General features: G+C 58.4%; 2 protein-coding genes and 2 long non-coding RNA genes across 8 annotated transcripts; 2 read left to right on the top strand and 2 right to left on the bottom strand.

The window, feature by feature from the left end:
- The first annotated feature begins 3 nt into the window (after positions 1-3).
- LOC138062863 (uncharacterized) lies at positions 4-3,073 on the top strand. The gene is made up of 3 exons (XR_011136604.1): positions 4-190; positions 277-2,537; positions 2,635-3,073. It is a non-coding gene; the product is annotated as an uncharacterized lncRNA (long non-coding RNA).
- LOC104150809 (SLAM family member 8-like) lies at positions 300-9,245 on the bottom strand. Of its 4 annotated transcripts, none has more exons than XR_011136603.1 (8): positions 9,048-9,244; positions 8,338-8,532; positions 4,446-4,787; positions 3,770-4,063; positions 3,342-3,461; positions 3,091-3,171; positions 2,425-2,549; positions 300-1,634 (listed from the first exon to the last, which is right to left on the bottom strand). XR_011136603.1 is itself a non-coding variant. In XM_068922044.1 (8 exons), the coding sequence occupies exons 2-7, from the start codon at positions 8,408-8,410 to the stop codon at positions 2,433-2,435; spliced, it is 1,038 nt and encodes a 345-aa protein (XP_068778145.1). In that variant the 5' UTR covers positions 8,411-8,532; positions 9,048-9,243; the 3' UTR covers positions 300-1,634; positions 2,425-2,432. The 4 variants fall into 4 exon arrangements, 3 of the variants coding, with proteins under 3 accessions (XP_068778145.1, XP_068778146.1, XP_068778147.1); XM_068922044.1 differs by having other exon boundaries at positions 3,080-3,171; positions 9,048-9,243; XM_068922045.1 differs by having other exon boundaries at positions 3,080-3,171; positions 8,338-8,424; positions 9,048-9,243.
- On the top strand, positions 4,759-6,231 carry LOC138062864 (uncharacterized). Its single transcript, XR_011136605.1, has 2 exons — positions 4,759-4,895; positions 5,583-6,231. It is a non-coding gene; the product is annotated as an uncharacterized lncRNA (long non-coding RNA).
- A 30-nt stretch (positions 9,246-9,275) lies between the features above and the next one.
- Positions 9,276-18,799, bottom strand: LOC104150808 (SLAM family member 9-like). 2 transcript variants are annotated; one of them, XM_068922048.1, is made up of 6 exons: positions 18,698-18,799; positions 13,958-14,717; positions 13,220-13,309; positions 12,502-12,831; positions 11,281-11,565; positions 9,276-11,094 (listed from the first exon to the last, which is right to left on the bottom strand). In XM_068922048.1, exons 3-6 carry the CDS (start codon positions 13,281-13,283, stop codon positions 11,012-11,014), a joined length of 762 nt encoding a protein of 253 aa, XP_068778149.1. In that variant the 5' UTR covers positions 13,284-13,309; positions 13,958-14,717; positions 18,698-18,799; the 3' UTR covers positions 9,276-11,011. The 2 variants fall into 2 exon arrangements, with proteins under 2 accessions (XP_068778149.1, XP_068778150.1); XM_068922049.1 differs by lacking the exon at positions 18,698-18,799 and having other exon boundaries at positions 13,958-15,082.
- Positions 18,800-19,169: the final 370 nt, after the last annotated feature.

Here is a 19,169-nt window from a genome sequence, read left to right as displayed (position 1 = left end):
GGTGCAAAGGGAGAGAAACGGGGCTGAGAGTGCACGGTGGGCGCGCGCGGGGCGCCTCGCACCCGCGTGGGAACTAGGACCCGAGATGCTGCCGCCCGCCACCGCCTGCCTCTGTCTTTCTGAAGAGGGAAGTGAGAGGAGGCTTTACTTCTGCCGCGGCGGCCTGCCGTCGCTCCAGGGCTCAGCGCCGGTGAGCAGCACAGGGAGGCCTGGCTTCCCCCCGCGGGAAGCCTTTTGCACGCCTTTCTTAACCGCTCGTAATTTTACCGCGTGCAGACGCGCCGCCGCCAGCTCGCCGCCGTGGTCTCACCAACGTTTATTTGCTGCGTGTTACAAGGTCGGGAGGGTGAGCCGAGACAAGGGCCCCACGACAGCAGGCGCGCGGCGACGCGCTCCTTCCTTTGCGCAAGCTACGCGGGCAGGACGGCTAACGGGAGGGGAGGAAAGGGCACGCGTTTCCCCCCCGCCGCGGGCAGCGGTCCCTCTCCGAGGCTCCCTGCGGCACGCAGCTCCGGGGACGCCGGGAGCATCCTCTGGCCGCCCGGCGCCCACGGGGCAGACGCGCGGCTCCTCGCCTCGCTTTTCTATGCTTTTTTTCCACAGCAGCAGCGACTAAGCGGGGCGGCTCGAGGGTGGTGGGCACCTCCGCTCCCACCCCGGCCTGGGGGAAGGCGGAGAGGCCCTGTGACACCCCGGACCGAGCTGGAGGCTTGGGATAGCCAGCGAAGGGGTTGCGAGTCAAAATGCCCGTTGGCCCCACGCGGGCTCATCCTGGGACGGCAGAGCGGCTCCCCTGGGCTGTGCCTAAGCGGCTGGTCCGACCCGGCACCGGGACGTGGTCTGCTCCTTCCTGCCCAGCCCAGCACCCGCCGCCGTCCCGGCTGCTCCAGCTCAGCGCGGCAGCACGTGGGGAGATGAAGCCTGAGCAGCTTTTCCAGCAGTTACGTCCCGCCTCGCCGCTGAGCTTTGCAAAATCCAGCCCCGGGGACTCTCCCTTTCTATCCCACACCAAAGGGTTTTGGTATCCCCCACTTTTGCTTTAGGGAAGCCTGTTCTTCATCCACCGCGCTGCTTGCAGAAACAGGCTTGGGACCCCATATCCCACCTCCACCCACATCCATCCCGGCCACCTGTCGCCAACCCAGTAGCCACAGGGGACACGGGGGTGGCCGTGGCCCGCGTGTCCCTCCGGCGGGGCTGGGGCAGAGGCTGGCTGCAGAGCCGGGCTCCGACACGGGTGCTGCGGCGTCCCGTGCTGCCACCCCAGGAACGAGCTGCCTCGGGGTTGCTGCTGCTTCTCGGGGCCGGGCTCGCTGCTCTGTCCTTGCTGCGGATGTCCTGGGATCAAAGAGCCGCTCTCCAGCCCGGCTGCAGCGCCGGAGAGGCACCCCGGTTATGCTGCTGTAACTCTGCTCTGCCTCAATCTGGGATCCATCTCCCAAAACAGTCTCCGAGGGCTTCAGACAGAAGGTTCGAGAAACCGGCGGTGGGTGGGAAAGCATCAGTCTGGCTAAAACTCAGAGATGGCAGCTCCCGGCCCGGGAGCCAAAACGGGGGCTAGAGGGTTGGGATTTGGCACACAACGCACTTTAAAGCCCTTCTGTTAAGTCCCGATACTCCAGCTCTGCTGGTGCCTGTGGGAAGAGAGAAGTCCTTAAGGCCAGACTGTGCCCGGTGCTGAGTGGATGCAAACCTGCCTCTTCCGCCTCCCCATGCATCTGCCTGCGCCGCCCGCGGGCATCTCCGTGCGCTGAGCTGGATCCTTGCTGTTAGCACGCCGTCCCTCCTACCTCCCTTTTTGCAGCGCATGAAGCCGGTCGTTTCTTGTCTGCCTCTGCCTGGACCATGAGCAATCCCCCTTCTCCGCATTATGCAAATCTCTCAGTGCGTCTGTAGGCTCCTCGGGCTCCCACAGCACCACCAGCGCTTTCCACCACTCCTCCGGGCCCACGTTCGTACCCCGCTCCCTGTCCCTGCTTTGTTATTCATGCACGCCCGGGCCGCGCGGGGCCTCCCCGCCTCGCGCGCCTCCCACGGGAACTGCCCCGCTAGCACTCGGCCGTTGTCGACATTTGCATGGTAAGACCGACTGCATGATAAGGTCAGAGCGTCCCGGTGCACCACGGCTCAGCGAGGCAGTACGCGTGCACGGGGTGCCTTTTGCATCGCTCTTCTGCCTCTGTGGGCTGGCGGGGCGCTTGCGGCGGTCTGGCCCGTCTGCCCGGTGCAGGCAGCATCCAGCACACGCGCAGGGTGGACTTGGCAGGGCGGGGGGATGAAAGGGCCAAAGCACAGCGGCTGCTCTGCAGCGTCTGGCTGAGGGCACGTCCGCAGCATGCAATGCCAGAAGGCCCCCACCCTCGCTCGCCTTCCCTGGCACCGATCCCTTCTCGGAGGCAGATACGGAAACGAGCCATCCCGCACCTGAGGGCCTATGTCACCTCCTCGGCCGTGTTCTCCGACGTCCGGCGGACCTGGTCGTAGATGGTGGTGATCGGTGCTTTCTCCTGCGGGCTCTGCTGTGGATTATTCTCGGGGTGAGCGAGGCCCTACAACACGAGGGAGGCTGGTTAGCGGTGGGGCTCGGCCGCCCTGGTTTCCTAACCCAGTCCTCTCCATGCTTGGTCCCGGCAGATCCCCACAGAGCCCTTGCGAGGGCTGCTCTCCACCTGGCACGCAGGAAGGGTGCACAGTCTCCCTCCCCAGCTGTCCCACCAGCCCCGGGCCCAAAGAGTCCTCCTGCGCCCAGGGACCTCTTGCGCCTCCAACCCTTGCAGCCCCTGCATCCAGCTGGGGCATGAGGGGGGTGAGATGTCGCTGCCAGACACCCGCTCCCTGGCTGGCGGGGGAGAGCTTGCAACACGGGGAGAAGAGACGTGCATGCAGCAGGAAAGAGCCACCTTATTTGGGAGTGCTGCCCGCAGGAGACAGGCATGCCTGCAGCTCGGAGAGGAGCCAGTGGAGACGGGCATGCACGTGGGCACTGGGGCGGGCGCTTCATGCGGAGGGCTGTCCTGCTGCCAGGACCCCATCTCGGCCCTCGCCGAGGGTGGTCCGACCCTCCCACTGGGGGCCTCACCTGATCATTACCTTCCGGGGGGCTCCGCTGCACTATCTCGGCGTACTGGGGGTCGGAGGGGCTCTCCTCGGCGGGCACCGTGGGGGTGGCAGCTGCAGGAGAGCAGGGCATGAGAGGGGCCAGGGAGCTGCGAGTGCCCCCGGCGTTCCCAAATCCCTGCGGCGGCAGCCAGGGCGAGGCATGCTACCCGAGTTGCGCCGGGGCTTGGCTCTCGACCAAGGCTGCCAGGGGCTTTGAGGTGCCAGCGGAGGGTTTTACTTGCCTGGGTCTGCCGATTTCTCGCTGTTCAGCCGCCAGCACCAGAAGGCTCCCCCCATGCTCACGGTCAACAGGATGAGGGTCAGCACGATGTATCCCGACTTCGAGAAGGATGTCTGTCCCCCTGAAGCAGCAGAGAGAGGCGCTGAGCGGCGGTCGGGACGGCAGAGGGGCCCCAGCCCACCCCAAGGCTAAGCTGAGACACGGGGGACAAAGCCAGCCTTGCACCAGAGCCAGCAAGGTGGTCTCAGACTGGGTGCTGGGGTGTCTCTGAGATGTTTGAGTGTGACAAGTCCCCACCAAGAGGAGACTCATGTCACGTTCCCCCCCGTCCTGGCACCGAGTGGTGAGCAGCATGCGGAGTTGGGCTTTCGAGGGGTCACGGGAGCATCTTTGCTGCTCGCCGGAGTGATTGAGCCATCGGGATCTCACCTTCGCCTTGGCAGATAGTTTGCAGGTCAAAGACGACGACCTTCTGATCGGCTGGGTTGCTGACGGTGCAGACGTAGGTGGCGTTAGCGGCGCTGGGCGGCAGGGCCAGGCGCAGCACAGTCCCGTCCGAGGAGAGCTGGTGCCGGTCGGAGCCCAGCTCCCGGGTGGTGTTGCCCTTCTTCCAGGTGACGTTCACGGCGCCCTTGCCCGAGCCCTGGCACTGCAGCGTGAGGTTGCACCACTCCACTGTGCTGGCCAGGACCTGACTGCGGGTCCGGGGGCTTGGCACTGACTCTGCATCAACCAGGGAGACGGGTCAGCAGGCTCCGTCCCCAGGGAGCCTCATCTGCCCTCAGCTGGGGAGAGGAGCAGACTGCACAGATTTCTCTGCCCAAACTGCCCTGTTCATCATGCTAATCACTCTTGCCCCAAGCTAGCACAGCACCATGGGGCAAAGCACAGCCGCAACCACCCTGGAGAGGTCCCGCAATTTAAACCAACACATGGGAAAGGGCTCGCTCCAGTGCTGCGTGCCTGAGGGCCGCTCACATAAGGGTTTTGGAGGCCCTGTGCCTTGATTTCCCCGTACGGTGGCAGGGATTGCATTATTGCACCCACTTCCAGATTTACTGTTTTGTTCCCAGGCTCTGCCAAACCCCAGTGTGCAACCGCTCACCATAGACAGAGAGGTTGAAGGACTGATCCTCCACCAGCGCCGGGTGCAGTTTAATCCGAGCCCCGTAGACCCCGCTGTCGCCCAGCTCCAGCGCCCCGATCCGCAGCGCCGTCTCGTTGAACATCTCCAGCCTCTGCTTGAAGCGGTCGCCGGGGTCGGGGCGCTCAAACCTGCCCGGGCTGAACTCCGCCACCTGGATCGTTGTGCCGGTGCCGGCCGAAAAGCTCCACTCGATTTCCCTCACCCTCGCGTCGGGGGGCAGAGCCGGGGAGAGCAGGACGGACCCTCCCAGGACACCATTCACCTGGCGAGGCTGGGCCCGGGCTTGGCCAAACAGGAGCTCTGTGGACAAGGCAGAAAGTCGGCGTGGGGACACACAGAAGGAGCCCCCTCAGGGACTCCCTTTTCTGGGGAGCCGGGCACGAGCCGGGGTCCGTGCGTGCTGCTGCTGTACGTGTATCCCTCGTCCCACTAAAGCCCTGGCCGGGCTGGGGCTGCGCGAGGGTGGGATCTCAGCAAACATCATGTTTTCCCGAAGGTCCCAACCTCCCCTTCCCCGCTCTGGCGCTGCTCCTAGCGGCAGGGAGGGAAGGTGGGTGGCGGGGTTGGAGGCTGGTGTTGAAGAAGCAGCTACAAGTTCAGATGTTGCCTCCTCATCTGAACTGGCTACGGTCTAAAACTGCAGCATCTCACCCGAACAATGTTCCAAAAGGCTCTGGGAAGCGTTCCCTGCTAACATCTGCAAAACCTCATTGTCCTCCTTAAAACTCGCCTTTGCCCAGATGCCTACGAAAGACCAACAACAGTTAAGGCAGGGGATGGTGGGGCTCCGGCCGGGCTGCCAGGGGGGAGCTTTCGCCTCTGAGCAGCCCCATGCCGCGTGATGGCATGCCGAGGCGGATTTATTTTGGGCCCAGCCTGCTGCAAACCTCCCCCTCACTCCAGCCTCTCGTTCCGGCTGCAAAACCCAGTTTTCTCAAACCGATCAGCCCGGTGTCTGGCTGCCATCTGGGCAAGCCAGGATGGACCAAGGCATCTCCAGAGCCACCTCTCCCACCAGACTGGGCTTGCTCCAGCCGGGTGTGGGCAGCAGAGCTCGCCACCAACCATTAAGCCTTACAGTGCACCCTTTTTCAGGTTTTATTTGGCAGCATTGACAGCTCGCAGCACGATCACGACGGGAGCAGCTCGGCACAAACCTCCCTCGCTCCTGGCAGCTCCTGCCTACCTACAAGCTGTCTTCTCTCCCACAGCCCGCTTCCCCCGCAGCGCTCCCAACCTGGCGGCCGTGGGCCGAGGCGCAGGTGCTGGATGATGCTCCAGGTGGAGATCAGCCCAGGCATCGTCCTGGAGATGCCAGTTCTGCTCTGGCCCCAGGGACGCGCAGCGAGGAAAAAGGGTGGGAAAGCGAGAGCCGCGGAGGAGCCCAGCATCGCCCAGGAACGCCTGGGTTGGGGCCGCTGCCCTGGCAGGGGCTCTCCGCCGACCTCGACGAAGTCCCTTGGCCCCCCTGAGCCTCTCTCCCACGCGCTGGGACTGGGATGCCCCCAGACGAACAGCGAGCTCTGGGTACCTAGCCTTGCCCCTATCCCTGCGCTGGGGACGCCAGCTCCGGCTGGAGCTGGGACGGGCCCCTGCGATCATCGGGGAGACAGGCACTGCATCGCCTTCCCCCTCCCAGGGCTCAAACCCAGGTGCCCCAATCTGCGATTTCCCCTTCGCTCATCTCCCACTCAGAGGGAAAAGAAACAGATGTGCCTGTATATTAAAGCAGATTAAACATAGACATCAGTGTTTACGTTGTATAAAACCCTGCAGCAGCCCAAATTACAAGCTGCCTCTTTGCTTTGCTTTGCAAGAAGTGCTCCGCGTCACTGGAGCTTTTGTTGTTGTGATCCTATTTATGTGCAGCTTGCTTTGGTACCCTTTCATCAGAGCCTTAAACGCTACTGAATTTCACTCTTGCTAGAGCCGCCCGTGATTCCTCCCCAGTTGCTTGCAAAGTTTGCAGGGCCTGTAGAGACAGCAAGGCTGGCCCGACAGCAGGAGCTGCAATGCCGATTGCCCCGCCACGGCCTCGCTGCTCGGACGCGGGAAACCCCGTCTCTCTGCCTTGCCGAGGCAGGAGGGAAGTCCTGGATGCCGCATGCATGGCAGGTCCCGTGCCCCTTGGCTCACACCGAGCCCAAAGATCAGATGCTTAGACGTGCCCGGACCCAGGAGCAGACTCTGGGCTCTCCAGGTTTGAGGATGGCAGGGGTATTTTGTGCAGATGGACAGCGAGGGTGCAGCAAATGGGCCTGGAGGAGCCTCTTCCCAGGGATGCTCCGAGATGCCAGGATTAAGATTAAGATCCCTGCAAGCCTCAGGCTGTTCTGGCAGCAGCAGAGACCAACCTCTCTGTAGCCCTTGGGGACATTTTCCTCCCTCCTTGCCCCCCTCAGCATGGTTTCCCTGGGGCCACCTGCACTTTTGGAGTGAGGCTCTCACTTGCCACAGCTGCTCCTTTCCAGCTGCATAGCTAGCCTCGGAGGCGCAGGATCCTGCCTGCCGTCTCTGCACTATTGTTTGAGTCACTCGAGGAAATGACGGGTCGGAAAAGCAGCCTGGTGCCATGTCTCCATCAAGTACAATCAAATCGCTTCCTGAGCTCCTCCGTGCAGCTCAATTTTATCCTGTTTACCCTGGATTTTTGGGAAAGCGCTCTCCACAAGTCTACATTCTTGGCTTGGCAGCCCTGACCTTAGAGGAAGGAGTGGTGAAGTGCTTCTGTCTAGGATTGCTGGTGCTGGAGAAAATCAGAGCTAGAGAGAGATAATTACTAGGTACAAGGGAGGGAGACATAAACATGTAGATGCTTGAGAGGAGTCATCACGATGCATTTGGTATCAGGATTCATCCAATTCGGGTCTCGCTTAGACCCTGGAAGAAGGAAGACTATGAATCTGATTTTAACCCAGGGTTTATGTGACATTAATCTACGCTTTGCTCTGGCTCATCATCATCCCACGGTCCTTTACCAGATAATTTTGATCAAAGAAAGCAGCTAGAAAACTCTAAACCATCATAACAACCTATTTTCCATCTAGCTGGGTTTTGTATTTGTCATCAGCATGGCAGAAGAACGCATCTTCCACCAGAGCCAGCAGCCTTCCTGCCTGATGGCAGGTGACAGCATGTCACACAGGACGTTCATGAAGCCAATTAAATTTTAGGAAGATAAAACCTCCCTGCTAATCCGCCCGTACTACTAAACGCTTTCTGTAAGAACTGAAGGTTTTGTGGGAATTATTAAATGTATGGATTAGCACGTGGGGAATTAAGGGGATTCCTCTCTCCAGTTTTACGTAAGAAGCCAGCCTCTCCGTGGCATTATCTGGCACAGCTCCACTGGTTTACAGGGGGTTCGTAGGATGAGAGCAGCATCTGGCCCCTGAGCAGTCCCAAGGTGCCGGCAAAAGCCAGAAAACAAGTCAGCAGCGAGCGGACTCCTCTCCTGGGGATGGAGCCGGGGGTCCTGCAGCATCTCTGCATTGATCTCGTTATGAAATCTCTTTTTAGAACATCACGCACGCAGGCGCACTCGCAAACACGCACACACGCGCCCAGCTCGACCGATTAGACAAGCTCTAGAAAATACCTCGAGATCAGCCTGTGCTGGATGAAGGGGAGCCCAGAGGGCATGTTGCTCCAGCTCGGAGCACGGCCCCGCTCTGCCCATGGCTCTAATTAACGGGCAGAGTCCCCGCACGTAACAGGGGCACCACAGCCAGGTGCCGGTTAACATGGCAGGAAGGAGACACAGATGGGGCTGGGATCACCCCCTCCTCCCTGCAATTCCCATGCGATGTCGGCCGGGCGCCTGGGGTGAAGGCAGCCCCCGCTCACTCACCTGGCCAGAAGCTGAGCAGCATCGCAAGCAGTAGCCGCAGTCGGGGTTTGCTCCTGGACAATTCCCCCTCCATTTCTTCTCAGCTCTCTGTGCAGATCAGTGGGCAGAGTCAGTGGCAGTAGAGATGGGGAGGAGCAAAGCCACATCGTGGTGTTGCAGCCCATAGGAAGCCGTACATTGCGGAGCCCGGCACGCCTATTAAATAGCTCACGTTAAACAATTAGCTGGCCAAAGGGAGCGCACAGGACTGACATTGCTGAGGACAGACAGCACAGCTGCCTTTGCCACCTGCGTGAGCAAGGCGGCAGGTCAATACGCTGGGGGCTGGTGGCCACTGCCCCACGCTAGTCTCCAGGGACATTACGGGATCCCTCCCCGGGCCAATTCAATTATCGGTCCCCAGACTGAAACCTGTGGAGGCTGGGACAGCTCTGCTATGTCTCACGCTGTCGCTGGGCCCTAATCAACGTTCATTTAAAAGTAGCTTTGCTATAGTAACTCCAGTTTCCCGGGGAAGCCCAGGCTGGATCCACATGTGGGAGGGGGGAGCCCAAGCCCTGAACCTGGGTGATCTGAGCACCTGCAGCTCCTCTCCCAGGGTGCCTGGAGGAGCGGTCTGGGTGCCTGAGCACCCTCCAGCATCCCCGCAGCGGGCACCCCCAATTGCATAGGGATGACACCATGTGTCCGCTAGCGCATACGGGACGCACCTGGGGAAGAGCTTGTGTCTCAGTGGCTGTCCTGGTAGGGTCCAGTGGGGATGCCGAGGCCGCTGTAGGTCTGGAGCAACCAGAAGCAAATTGGCCCTGTCCCTGTGGGCAGGACCGAGAGGCAGGAGCAGTCACCAGGAGGCTGGTCCAGGATGGGCTCAGCTCCAGGACATGCCGGCGCTGTGCAAGCGGTCTCCCCCTTCCCTGCAGGGACAGAAGCGAGGGGACAGCACTGAGACCGCGGCAGGTCCCCAGAGAGTGGGGAGAGGCTCGCATTGGGCTTCCCCAAACCCATTCAGACACGTGCTTTGCGCCCTGCGTGGGCAGTGGATGGAAGGAATTATTTCCATTAACACGACCGAAAAAGCTTATTTTTTATTCAAAACCCTCAGCAGCTCAGGGCAAGAAGAGTAAGCCGCTAAGACATCACTTCACATTTTCTTTCAGCATGACAGAGCCTGGGGGAAGGCGTTAGCCGTTCTCCAAGCTGCTCTCCACTCTGAGATAAAATAATGAACCTGCAGCAGAAAGACCAGTGAATCCAGCCCCTCTCCCATGGCACTTCCACATGAGGAGCCCCTAATTGCCGAGGAAACTGAGGCAGGTGTAGGGGAGAGATGAGGGGAATTTATGGCCCCAAAACACTTGTTGGGATCTCTCTGAGCAGGGTGGGCGCCTGAGCAGGGCCTCTGTTCGGGGGCTGGACAACGTTGTCCGGGTTCATAGTTCCTCCCATACCCCTTGAAGGGAGACGGGAAATGAAAGTTGCTGAGATTAATTTTCCAACTAATGGGGAAAACCAGCTTGCTCTGAAAGAGCTGAGGAAGCAGAGAACAAAGCGGCTGGATGGCACAAAGGAAGCGCCCAAGAGTGCTGGGAGCGGCCCACGAGTGCTCAGCCCAGAGCACCACGGGACCGAGCGGAAAAAAAGAAAGAAAAAAAAAAAGACAAATCAGCCTGCAGGGGCACACTGCTTTGGCCCACGCTGAGGGCAGCCTGTCAGAATCGGTCAGGACAGGGCAGTCGCGGCTCCGTGGAAGGCAGCGCAAAGCCACCCCATCCCACAGTGGCCAGCCACGCGACGGGGCCGGGGACATCACCAGCTCTTATGCAAGTCCCACGCTTTCTTCGGGGAAAACCCCCTGCCTTTGGAAAGGCACCGAAGACTCATGCACTGGAACAGCCCTACAAAGCCAAAATGTGGCAGTGCTGGAATTTCCCCCAGCGCAGACCCCGTGTTTCTGGGTAACACAGAAATGGCCAGTTTCTCACTGGAGTTGCCATGCTGCTTCTCATGGATGTCTTTCCTTTTTCCAGCCTGGAGGTCTCTCTGGGTAGTTTGAGGGCACTGGGCACTTGCTGGGGACTTCTGGACATCTAGAAGCCTGGGCTGTGGCCACTGGGTTTCTTCAGATTGGGTCTGTGGCATGCTGGAGCTAACCAGCTGGTCTCTCCCTGAGCCATCAATGTCAGGAAGTGCGATGAGCTCTGTTCTCTGCAGGAACTGCAGCCATGGATGGGTGTTCAGGTGGCCATGGGAACTCTGGCCCCAGCCCCAGGAGAAGGACAGGCCTTGGGAATACCCAGAGGAGCAAAGCAACAGGAGCCAGCCCTGCCTCTTATGCTTCCCCAGCCCCAAACTGACATGGGGTAAGTCAGAGGATCACAGTTTGTACTGGTGCAAATGGCTCCCACAAACCACCTCCTAAGGCTGGAATTGGGCTGGCCACCAGAACAGGTTGTATTTATTGTCAGACAGAAAGGGAAGTCCCTGTGGCACGAAGAACCACGTAAAAGATGACTGGACACCGCCAACGCAAAGCAGAAAACGTCAGCTAGCATGGGCACAGAGGGCTGAGCCATACCCCACGTCCAGCCGGCAGGGCTCAGCACTATGCTCTGTTAAGTTCCTCCATAAAACTCCAGCCTTGCTCTTGCCTCTCACGGAGAGCTGCCTATCTCTGTCAGGGTGAGAGCTGCCACGTAGAGAGTCCTAGGAAGATCACTGCAGCCATCACGGTCCAGTGGCTGAGCCTGATCCATTCACCTGTGATGGGGAAAGGACCAAGGTCATGGGTGCAAAAAAGGCTCTGTGAGTATCCGTAAAGTCTCCACCACATCATGCTACCAGGCAGGAGCAAGCCCCCAGGTGTCTGTGGAGCTACCAGCAGTGTAAACAGGAGGAACCCCAGACCCCATCCCTCCTCTGCTGACCTCTCCACGCTGCCCTCACCTCCATTCCAGCACACACTCTGCAGGTCTATGGATCTCCTCCGCTCCTCCATGGCGCTACGGACCCTGCAGGTGAGGGAGATGTTCACAGAGCTGGGCTGCACCTCTACACTGAGCATCCCGCCACTGACTGGATGCACCCTGAGGCCCCCTTGGTCCCCATGGGGATTCATCCAGGTGACAGTGCCTCTGGTCCCACTGGGCACATGGCAGTGTAACGAGATGTTGCACCATGCAGGGGTTTTGGAAAGCAGCCAGCTCTGGATCTCAGGGTCCGGCAGTGGCTCTGCAGTCAGAGAGAATTACATGGAATTACAAAAGATGATCTTTCCTGCTCCCTCTGCAGGTGCTGGCAGCCTCAAGGCCCCTTGCATTGGGTCACTCGTTCCTAAAATGCCCCTTAGCGCTGCCCTGTAGTCCTGAGGTGCTCAGCAGGATGACAGTGGGTGTTGGGGACAGCTGATGCTCTGAAAGGCGAGGCAGAGGCTGGGAACAGCAGTATTAGCAGGGCAGGGAGCCAGAACTGCCTGCGGGTTAGGCTCCAGCCTTGCACACACAGGACAGAGCTGAGCCGTGCAGCACAGTGAGGATGTGGCCCCCACAAGTGCACAGGCTGCAAGAAGAGGAAGAGCCCAGCGGTGAGCACCGCGTTGCAGCCAGCTGCCAGAGCTGATTAGCTCAACCCCAGCACTGCGCTAAGGCGGTTGCACTGCTCCGGAGTGGCATGCACGGTGCTGGGAGGACAGGAGGTGCGCAGGAGATGGCCTGAGGAGCTCCGAGCTGGAGCTGCGTACGTGCTTGCCGGCATCAGCTCTGCAGCTGCCACTCGGCAAATGAGGACCACCCATGTGCCGAGCACTGCGTCTGCGTGCTGAGCGAGGGGGAGGCTGGGTGGAGAGCAGGGCCCCAGCACTGCTGGCCAGGCAGGCACAGCACAGACCAGGTCCCCTGCTGCAGCATCCTGACGTGTGGCAAAGAAATAGCCATGGGGGGCAGGGAGCATCTTTGCTAGCAGCTGTGAAAATGATGCAATTTGCTGAGGACTCAGCTCAACATGACCGTAAACAGTCACTTTGCAGATAGGAAGTGAAATGACTGAATCTTTCCCCAGGGCTGGAAACATCCTAATTGCACTGCCAAGGGATACATATGAGCAGGTATTTAGCGTCGAAACTAGGGAATTTCTGCAATCTCTGACAGCTATCTATTTGCAGCAACTCACCGAAGACGGAGAGGTTGAAGGACTGATCCTCCACCAGCGCCGGGTGCAATTTAATCCGAGCCCCGTAGACCCCGCTGTCGCCCAGCTCCAGCGCCCCGATCCGCAGCGCCGTCTCGTTGAACATCTCCAGCCTCTGCTTGAAGCGGTCGCCGGGGTCGGGGCGCTCAAACCTGCCCGGGCTGAACTCCGCCACCTGGATCGTTGTGCCGGTGCCGGCCGAAAAGCTCCACTCGATTTCCCTCACCCTCGCGTCGGGGGGCAGAGCCGGGGAGAGCAGGACGGACCCTCCCAGGACACCATTCACCTGGCGAGGCTGGGCCCAGGCTTGGACTAATTGAGGATCAGACAATCAGGGTCCTGAAAAGAAGTTAAGAGAGGCCCCAGCAGCCTCTTGCCTCGTCCCTCACCCCAGCATCACCCCGAGGAAACCAACCACAGGGAAGCCCCAGACACTGGAGCAGGGTAGATGGACGGCTCATCTTCCTGCTGCCTTCACGCCTTTGCCCCGTAACAGAGCTGGCGTGGGGGTGTATTCCCCACTGCACAGGCCGACAAGGCATGGGGCGATGAGGAAACAGGAGTGGGTCCTTGAATCCTGAAATCGTCCTCGGTGGGGGTAGCTGGTATAGGAAGGAACCCAGTGCACCCCAGAGGACAGCATGCTCCACTCACTTCCCCTGCTGTTTTGTGGACAACTCCTTTCTCCTCCTTCACCTACCTGCAAACTGGACAGTCGCAGCAAGGAAGGCTGCCTCGATGAGCCAGGCATGGTGCGCGTCCATCCTCGCAGTCTCTCCGCGTTCCTGTGCTGTAGTAAATGACAGCAGTCAGAACCAGGGGTTCCTGCGTTCACATCCAGACACATATAAATAGCAAACCCCAGCAATTTCACACTTCATATGACCTTATCCGCAAGTGTCATAGCTCAGTAGTTCTTCCTTCACCTCCACCCTATAGCCTTGTGCTTGTGCACCTACGTTAGCTCTGCGGGTGCTGCGTAGAGGAGCCGTCTGCCCCAGCACGGCTGGACTGACGTGGACAGGACACCATGCCTCCACCTGCTGCGTGCTCCCAGCCAGCACCTCCCCTGCAGGAATGGGAAGGTGACTCGGGCCACTTGAGAAGTGACATTGGCCCTTCTGCACTGGGGCTGGAGGATCCTCACTCCTCCTAGGAGCCAGCCAGCATCACTCCCTCCCATTAGCCAGGCCTGTCTCATTGCCTCAGCACTGGGATCTGCTCGCCAGCGCACGGCAGGGCAAGCGAGGGGAGCCCTGCGGGTCAAAGCACTTTGGTTCACACAAGGAGTAATGTTGCTGCTCAGCTCTTGAAGGAAGTGTGCGGCTGAGTCCAGGGGAAAGCCCACTTCCCCTCCACCCCATCCCTGTCACAGCCCCCGAGACAACAGCCCTCTCCGACTGCGCAAAGTCTGCTCGAAGCATGAGCTCAGCCCTACGTGTGAGCCAGGAGTCGCTGCCGGACTGTCTCGGTGCCAGGCTGCCTCAGGGCCAGCCCCACGCTGCCGCGCGTCCCGTGTTCAGCCGATGCACAAGGAGCAGTGGCAATGCCCAAGCCAGCCAGGAGAGGTTGCCAGCCAGGAGAGGGGCCCCAAATTTGACCCGGACACAGCAGCCTTACAGCAGAGATGCAAAACCTTCACAAAGGAAACAGGAAGCAGCCGCGCGTCAGCTGTCCTCAGCCGGATGCCCGTGGGCTATGGGAGCAGCAAAAACAATCAAGAAGAGCGAGGCCACTGTCAAGAGAGGGCCCAGCACATGCTGAGGGGACCCCAGATCCCACGGAGCGCAAGCCATCGCGTGCTTTTGCGCTCTGGCCGGCCTCCAGCTACTCTGCTGGATCTGTCCCCTGTGCCACTGCAGGCTGTGACCCGCACATGCTGCATTATGGGGACAGAAGCAATGTCAGCACTGGCTGGCGGGCGTCACCGCGCCCCCTCGCCATCGCAAAGCTGGCCCTGCCATCTGGCGGCAAGAGGGACGGGGTCTGTGAGGTGCTACGGCTCAGCTGCACGTACCATGTCCGAGAGGAGTGTGCGGGACGGGGATGTGCCTGGTCAGTCCATGCTCCTCTCTCTCCCTGGGAGCATCCGAGCCCAGCTCCAGCTGCACTGCTGCCTCTCGTGGGGACGGGGCTCGAGGTGGACGCGGCTGTGGCCCTGCCAGCCTGGTCTGTGCCACGCTGCACCAAAATGACGGCTGCAGAGAGAAATGGGATGTTTTAGCCCGATTTCGAGCAGGACTGACCCTGCTCACCTCACGCGTGGCAGGTTCCCTCGCCTGTGATCAGTGCCTGACAAACACCTGTGGATAACACCAAGCTTGAAAGCCCTGGGGGGCCAGTGATGGCTCATCTTCCCCGCTGTATTCCTCATTTGAACAGACATAATATCTCATCCGAACGCGGCTGGCTTCAGCTCCTCGTCACTGGCTCTTGTTCTGCTTTTCCCCAGGGGTAGAGCAGTCTTTAGCTCTTCACAAGGGTACTAAAGCACTGCAGTCAAGGTGCCACTTCACATTTTTATTGCCCAGTGCTGGGCCGTTTCTTTTCCTGTGCGTGAAAACCCAAGGACTAATGTTGTGGAAACTGTTCGACCCTAGGTTTCTGAGGAGCAGAGTCTCAGGCACGTATAACAGCAAAAATTAATTATTTAATTAAATGATGGTAAGACAGAGTAACAGCTCGAGCTGGATGCCTCTGGGGAGGGACCCAGAACAAAAGAATTCTCAAGTAATTATACTCTTTACAGTCTTATTTCCCCTCTCGCCAGTGGAAGTCTCTTCCAATCTTCTTTACTGAGTCGGTGGTCTCTTTCCCTCTGATGGGTCCATGTCTACATCGCGGGACGGTTGCTAGACAGTTGCTATGCTCCTGCTCCACAGTACCTTATCTTATCCGAAGGTCAGCTGTTACCTCTGTTCATTCTGCTCCCTCCGTTCTGTATCCTTGAGGTCTGGTTCTAGCTGATTTTGCAGTCGCGTCATTAGCAACGTTCTTCGGGTGACAGTTCAGTCCCGCAGCCTGCAGGCTACTTTAGGCACTTATACTAAGCAAGAGTCAGACTTACACTAAGCTGAAGCTAAGTCGGCTACAATTTCCTTCTCTAACACCATGCAGGCCTGTACGAATTCGTAGAGCCCTGTGTGGACTTGCATGAGCCCGTAGAGCCTCGTGGGCCCATACAAGCCCATAGGGCTTATATGAGCTCAGCATGGGCCTGAATGATCCTGTAGAGCCACGTGCAGGCCCATATGAGCCTGTGAAGCCTGTACGAATTCGTAGAGCCCTGTGTGGACTTGCATGAGCCCGTAGAGCCTCGCGGGCCCATACAAGCCCATAGGGCTTATATGAGCTCAGCATGGGCCTGAATGATCCTGTAGAGCCACGTGCAGGCCCATATGAGCCTGTGAAGCCCTGTGCAGGCCCGTACGAGCCTGATGTGGGCTTGACGCAGAGGTGTACAAGCCCAGTGCGGGCCTGGCAAGAGCACAAACAAGCCCATGGGCCTGTACGAGCCTGTAGAGCCCCACGTGGAACCGCACAAGCCCAAAGGGCTTGATATGGGCCCATACAAGCCCAGCGAGGGTCCATACAAGCCCACAGGGCCTGGCAGGGTCCCACAAGAGCTTGTAAAGCCCCATGCATACCTGTATAAGCCCATAGAGCCTGACACAGGCCTATATGATCCTGTAGAGCCCTGTACAGGTCTGTAGAGCTTCGCGTGGACCCCTATGAACTCAGCGCAGACCCGTACGAGCCTGTAGAGCCCTGTGAAGGCCCATATGAGCCCGTAGAGCCCTGTGTGGACCCGTAAAAGCCTTAAAGGGGTTTGCATCGACAGAAAACAGCTCTAGGCTAACAAGGACTACTTCAGGAGTGGTTCTGGGGCGCTTAGACAGTTTCTAAGGGGTCTGGAAGGCCAGGAGACAGCTCTAGGGAACAAGAAAGGCCAAAAGAGTGGTCCAGAGCGCCCTAGAGATGTCCTAACCGGACTTTGGGGCACAATTTTGGCCAAAAGAGGCATCCAGAGGAGACTAGAGGGCTGCTAAGAGGGTAGAGGGCCAAAGGAGGGCTCCAGGACAAACCAAAGGCCTCCGCAGGGGTTCTGAAGGGACTAGAGTGGGGCTAAAGGGGCTGGAGGTCCAAAAAGCTGCTCTGAGGCACAAAGAAGGCAGAAAAAGTAGGCCAGAGCATACTAGAGGGGTGCTAAGGGGTTTAGAGGGCCAACAGAGGTCTGTGGGGGGAAATAAAAGGCCAAAAGAGGGGTCCAGGGCAGAATAGAGGGCTGCCAAGGGGGCTGGAGAGCCAACCCAGGGCTCGGGGACGTGAGAAAAGGCTCCGGAGGGATTCTGAGTGGACTACAGGGGGCCTAAGCGGTCTCGAGAGCTAAGATACAGCCTTGGGGAAGAAGGAAGGCCAAAAGAGTAGTCCAGTAGTTCTTCTGGGGAACAAGGGTCCCTACGCATCCTGAGGGGAAAAGAGAAGTCCAAAGAGAGCTAGAGGGCCAAAAGAGGGCTCTGGAGCACAATTTTAGCCAAAAGAGGCACCTAGAGTAGGCTAGGGCTAGAAGGAAAAAAAAAAAAAGCGCTAAGGGGCACAATGAAGGCAAAAGGAGGGGTCCTGATGGGACTAGAGGAGTTCTTGGAGAGCTAGAAGGCCAACAGAGGGCTCCTGCACAATGCACGCCAAAAAACGGGTACTGAGGGATTTAGACAGGTCCTAAGGGAGCTGCTGGACCCAAAGAGGGCTCTGGGGCACTACAAAGGCCTCAGGAGGGGTTCTGAGGGTACTAGAGGGCTCCTAAGGACTCTACACACCCAAGAGAGCCTCTGATACACAATGAAGGCCAATGGAGGGCTTCTGAGAGGACTGGAGCTGTCCTAGGGGGACTAGACATCAAACAGAGGCCTCTAGGGCACAGTGAAGGCTTTGGGAGCAGTTTTGAGTCAACTAGATTGGAAAACGAGTCTTGAGACGATTAGGGGGCACACACTGGGTTCTAGGATGGCACGTCAGAAGAATGTCTCCAGTTCACATCAAGGGCTCAGGGAGGGGTTGTTAGGGAGCCCAAGGGCCAAAGGAGGCATTCTGTGGGGATTAGAGGGCAAATGTGGGGGTCCTGAGGGGAAGAGACAGCACACAGTGGGCACTGGGGCACACCAAAATAGAAAAGGATGGGTCCTGATGGGACTAGGTTGCAAATAGAGCCCTGGTGTGCAACAGAACACAGGTTTCTAGGGTGCCTTGAAAAACAAACACAGGAATTGCTGAAGGGAGTAGAGGGTAATTGAGAGGGCATGAGGCACGATAAAAAGAAATAGAGGAATATGGTAAGCACTAAGAGGCAAACAAGGACAACAGAAAGGGATCTGAGAAAGGCAGAGAACTCCCAAGTAGGAGCTGAAGTGGGATTGGAGGGCATTTAGGGGGTGCTGGAACACAATGAAGGCCAGCAGTTTTGAAACTACATGCCATGTGGATCAATTTTGAGCAGACTAGAGGACATTGAGTGCTCTGAGGTACAAGAAAGGAAGACAGAGGAGTCTTGAAGGGACTGGAAGGAAAGGGGACCTGATAGGATAGAGGGCACACAGAATGGTCATAGGGATAGGGCATAGAGAGGACTCTGTGGTGCAATCAATGGAAAAGGAGGGCTTCAGGGCACACTGAAAGGGTGCAATGAATGAATAGGGTTCTGGAGAGCCTTCAAGGCAAACACAGGTGTCCTGAGGGGAGCGTGTGGCAATTAGAGGGGTTCCGATGGGACCAAAGGGCAGTGAGATGGGCCTAAGGGGCTCAGAGGGCAGAGGCATCCTGAGAGGACTAGAGGGAAAAAACAAAGGCTCTGGAATGCACTAAAGGCAAACGGAGGGATTTTGAGGAAACCAGAGGGAAAAGAGAAGGGACAAGAGAACAAACACAGGACTCTCGATGCTACCAGAGGGCCCACAGATATCAAACGATAGGATAATCTTGCAGAAACTAGAAAGAAACAAAGGCTTCTGAGAGGACAGGAGAACAAATGGAGTGCCTTGGAGCACACCTGAAGGCAAACAGATAGGTCCTGAAGGAACTAGGGAGCAAACGGGTGAGTCCTGGGGGCACAAGGCAAAAAACTGAAAGTTCTGGGACATTAACTCACCTGCCATAATCCTCCTGCTTCGACCCTGCCTCTTACCTTGGAGAAGTTGGCCTTTGCTTTCATTCCACAGGCAGCTGTCAGCTGTTATGTAGTCTTGGCAGACAACTTGAGGATCACTGCCCAGGCAGTCGTGACCTGCAACACCACAGGCTCACAACAGTTCTCAGGAAGTCCTGCAGATTCCTAACCTGAAGGGCAAAAACTAAATCTCTCCTCAGGACAGTTTTCATTTCATTTAGGGAGCATTTTTTCCCTCTCTTCTCTGCTGTACTGCCTCTAACAACACACCTTCCTCATCACCATTTTCCCTTGCTACTTCTTTTCCTCTCAGTTGCCCCTGCATCCTTGTCCTCATCCACATGTATTTTCATGTCCTGTCGCTGTTTCTCCCTCGTTTGTCCTATACCAGATAGCCGAGACACCCTGGCCTTGTTCTTAGCTGCATGCCCCTTTTGATCCGGCCAGCAGCTCCAACAGAGCAGAGGGGACCAAGGAGGGTGGATGTGAA

The sequence above is a fragment of the Struthio camelus genome, chromosome 30 (assembly GCF_040807025.1).
Source record: "Struthio camelus isolate bStrCam1 chromosome 30, bStrCam1.hap1, whole genome shotgun sequence".
Lineage (NCBI taxonomy): Eukaryota > Metazoa > Chordata > Aves > Struthioniformes > Struthionidae > Struthio > Struthio camelus.
This window is presented reverse-complemented; position numbering and strand designations above follow the sequence as displayed.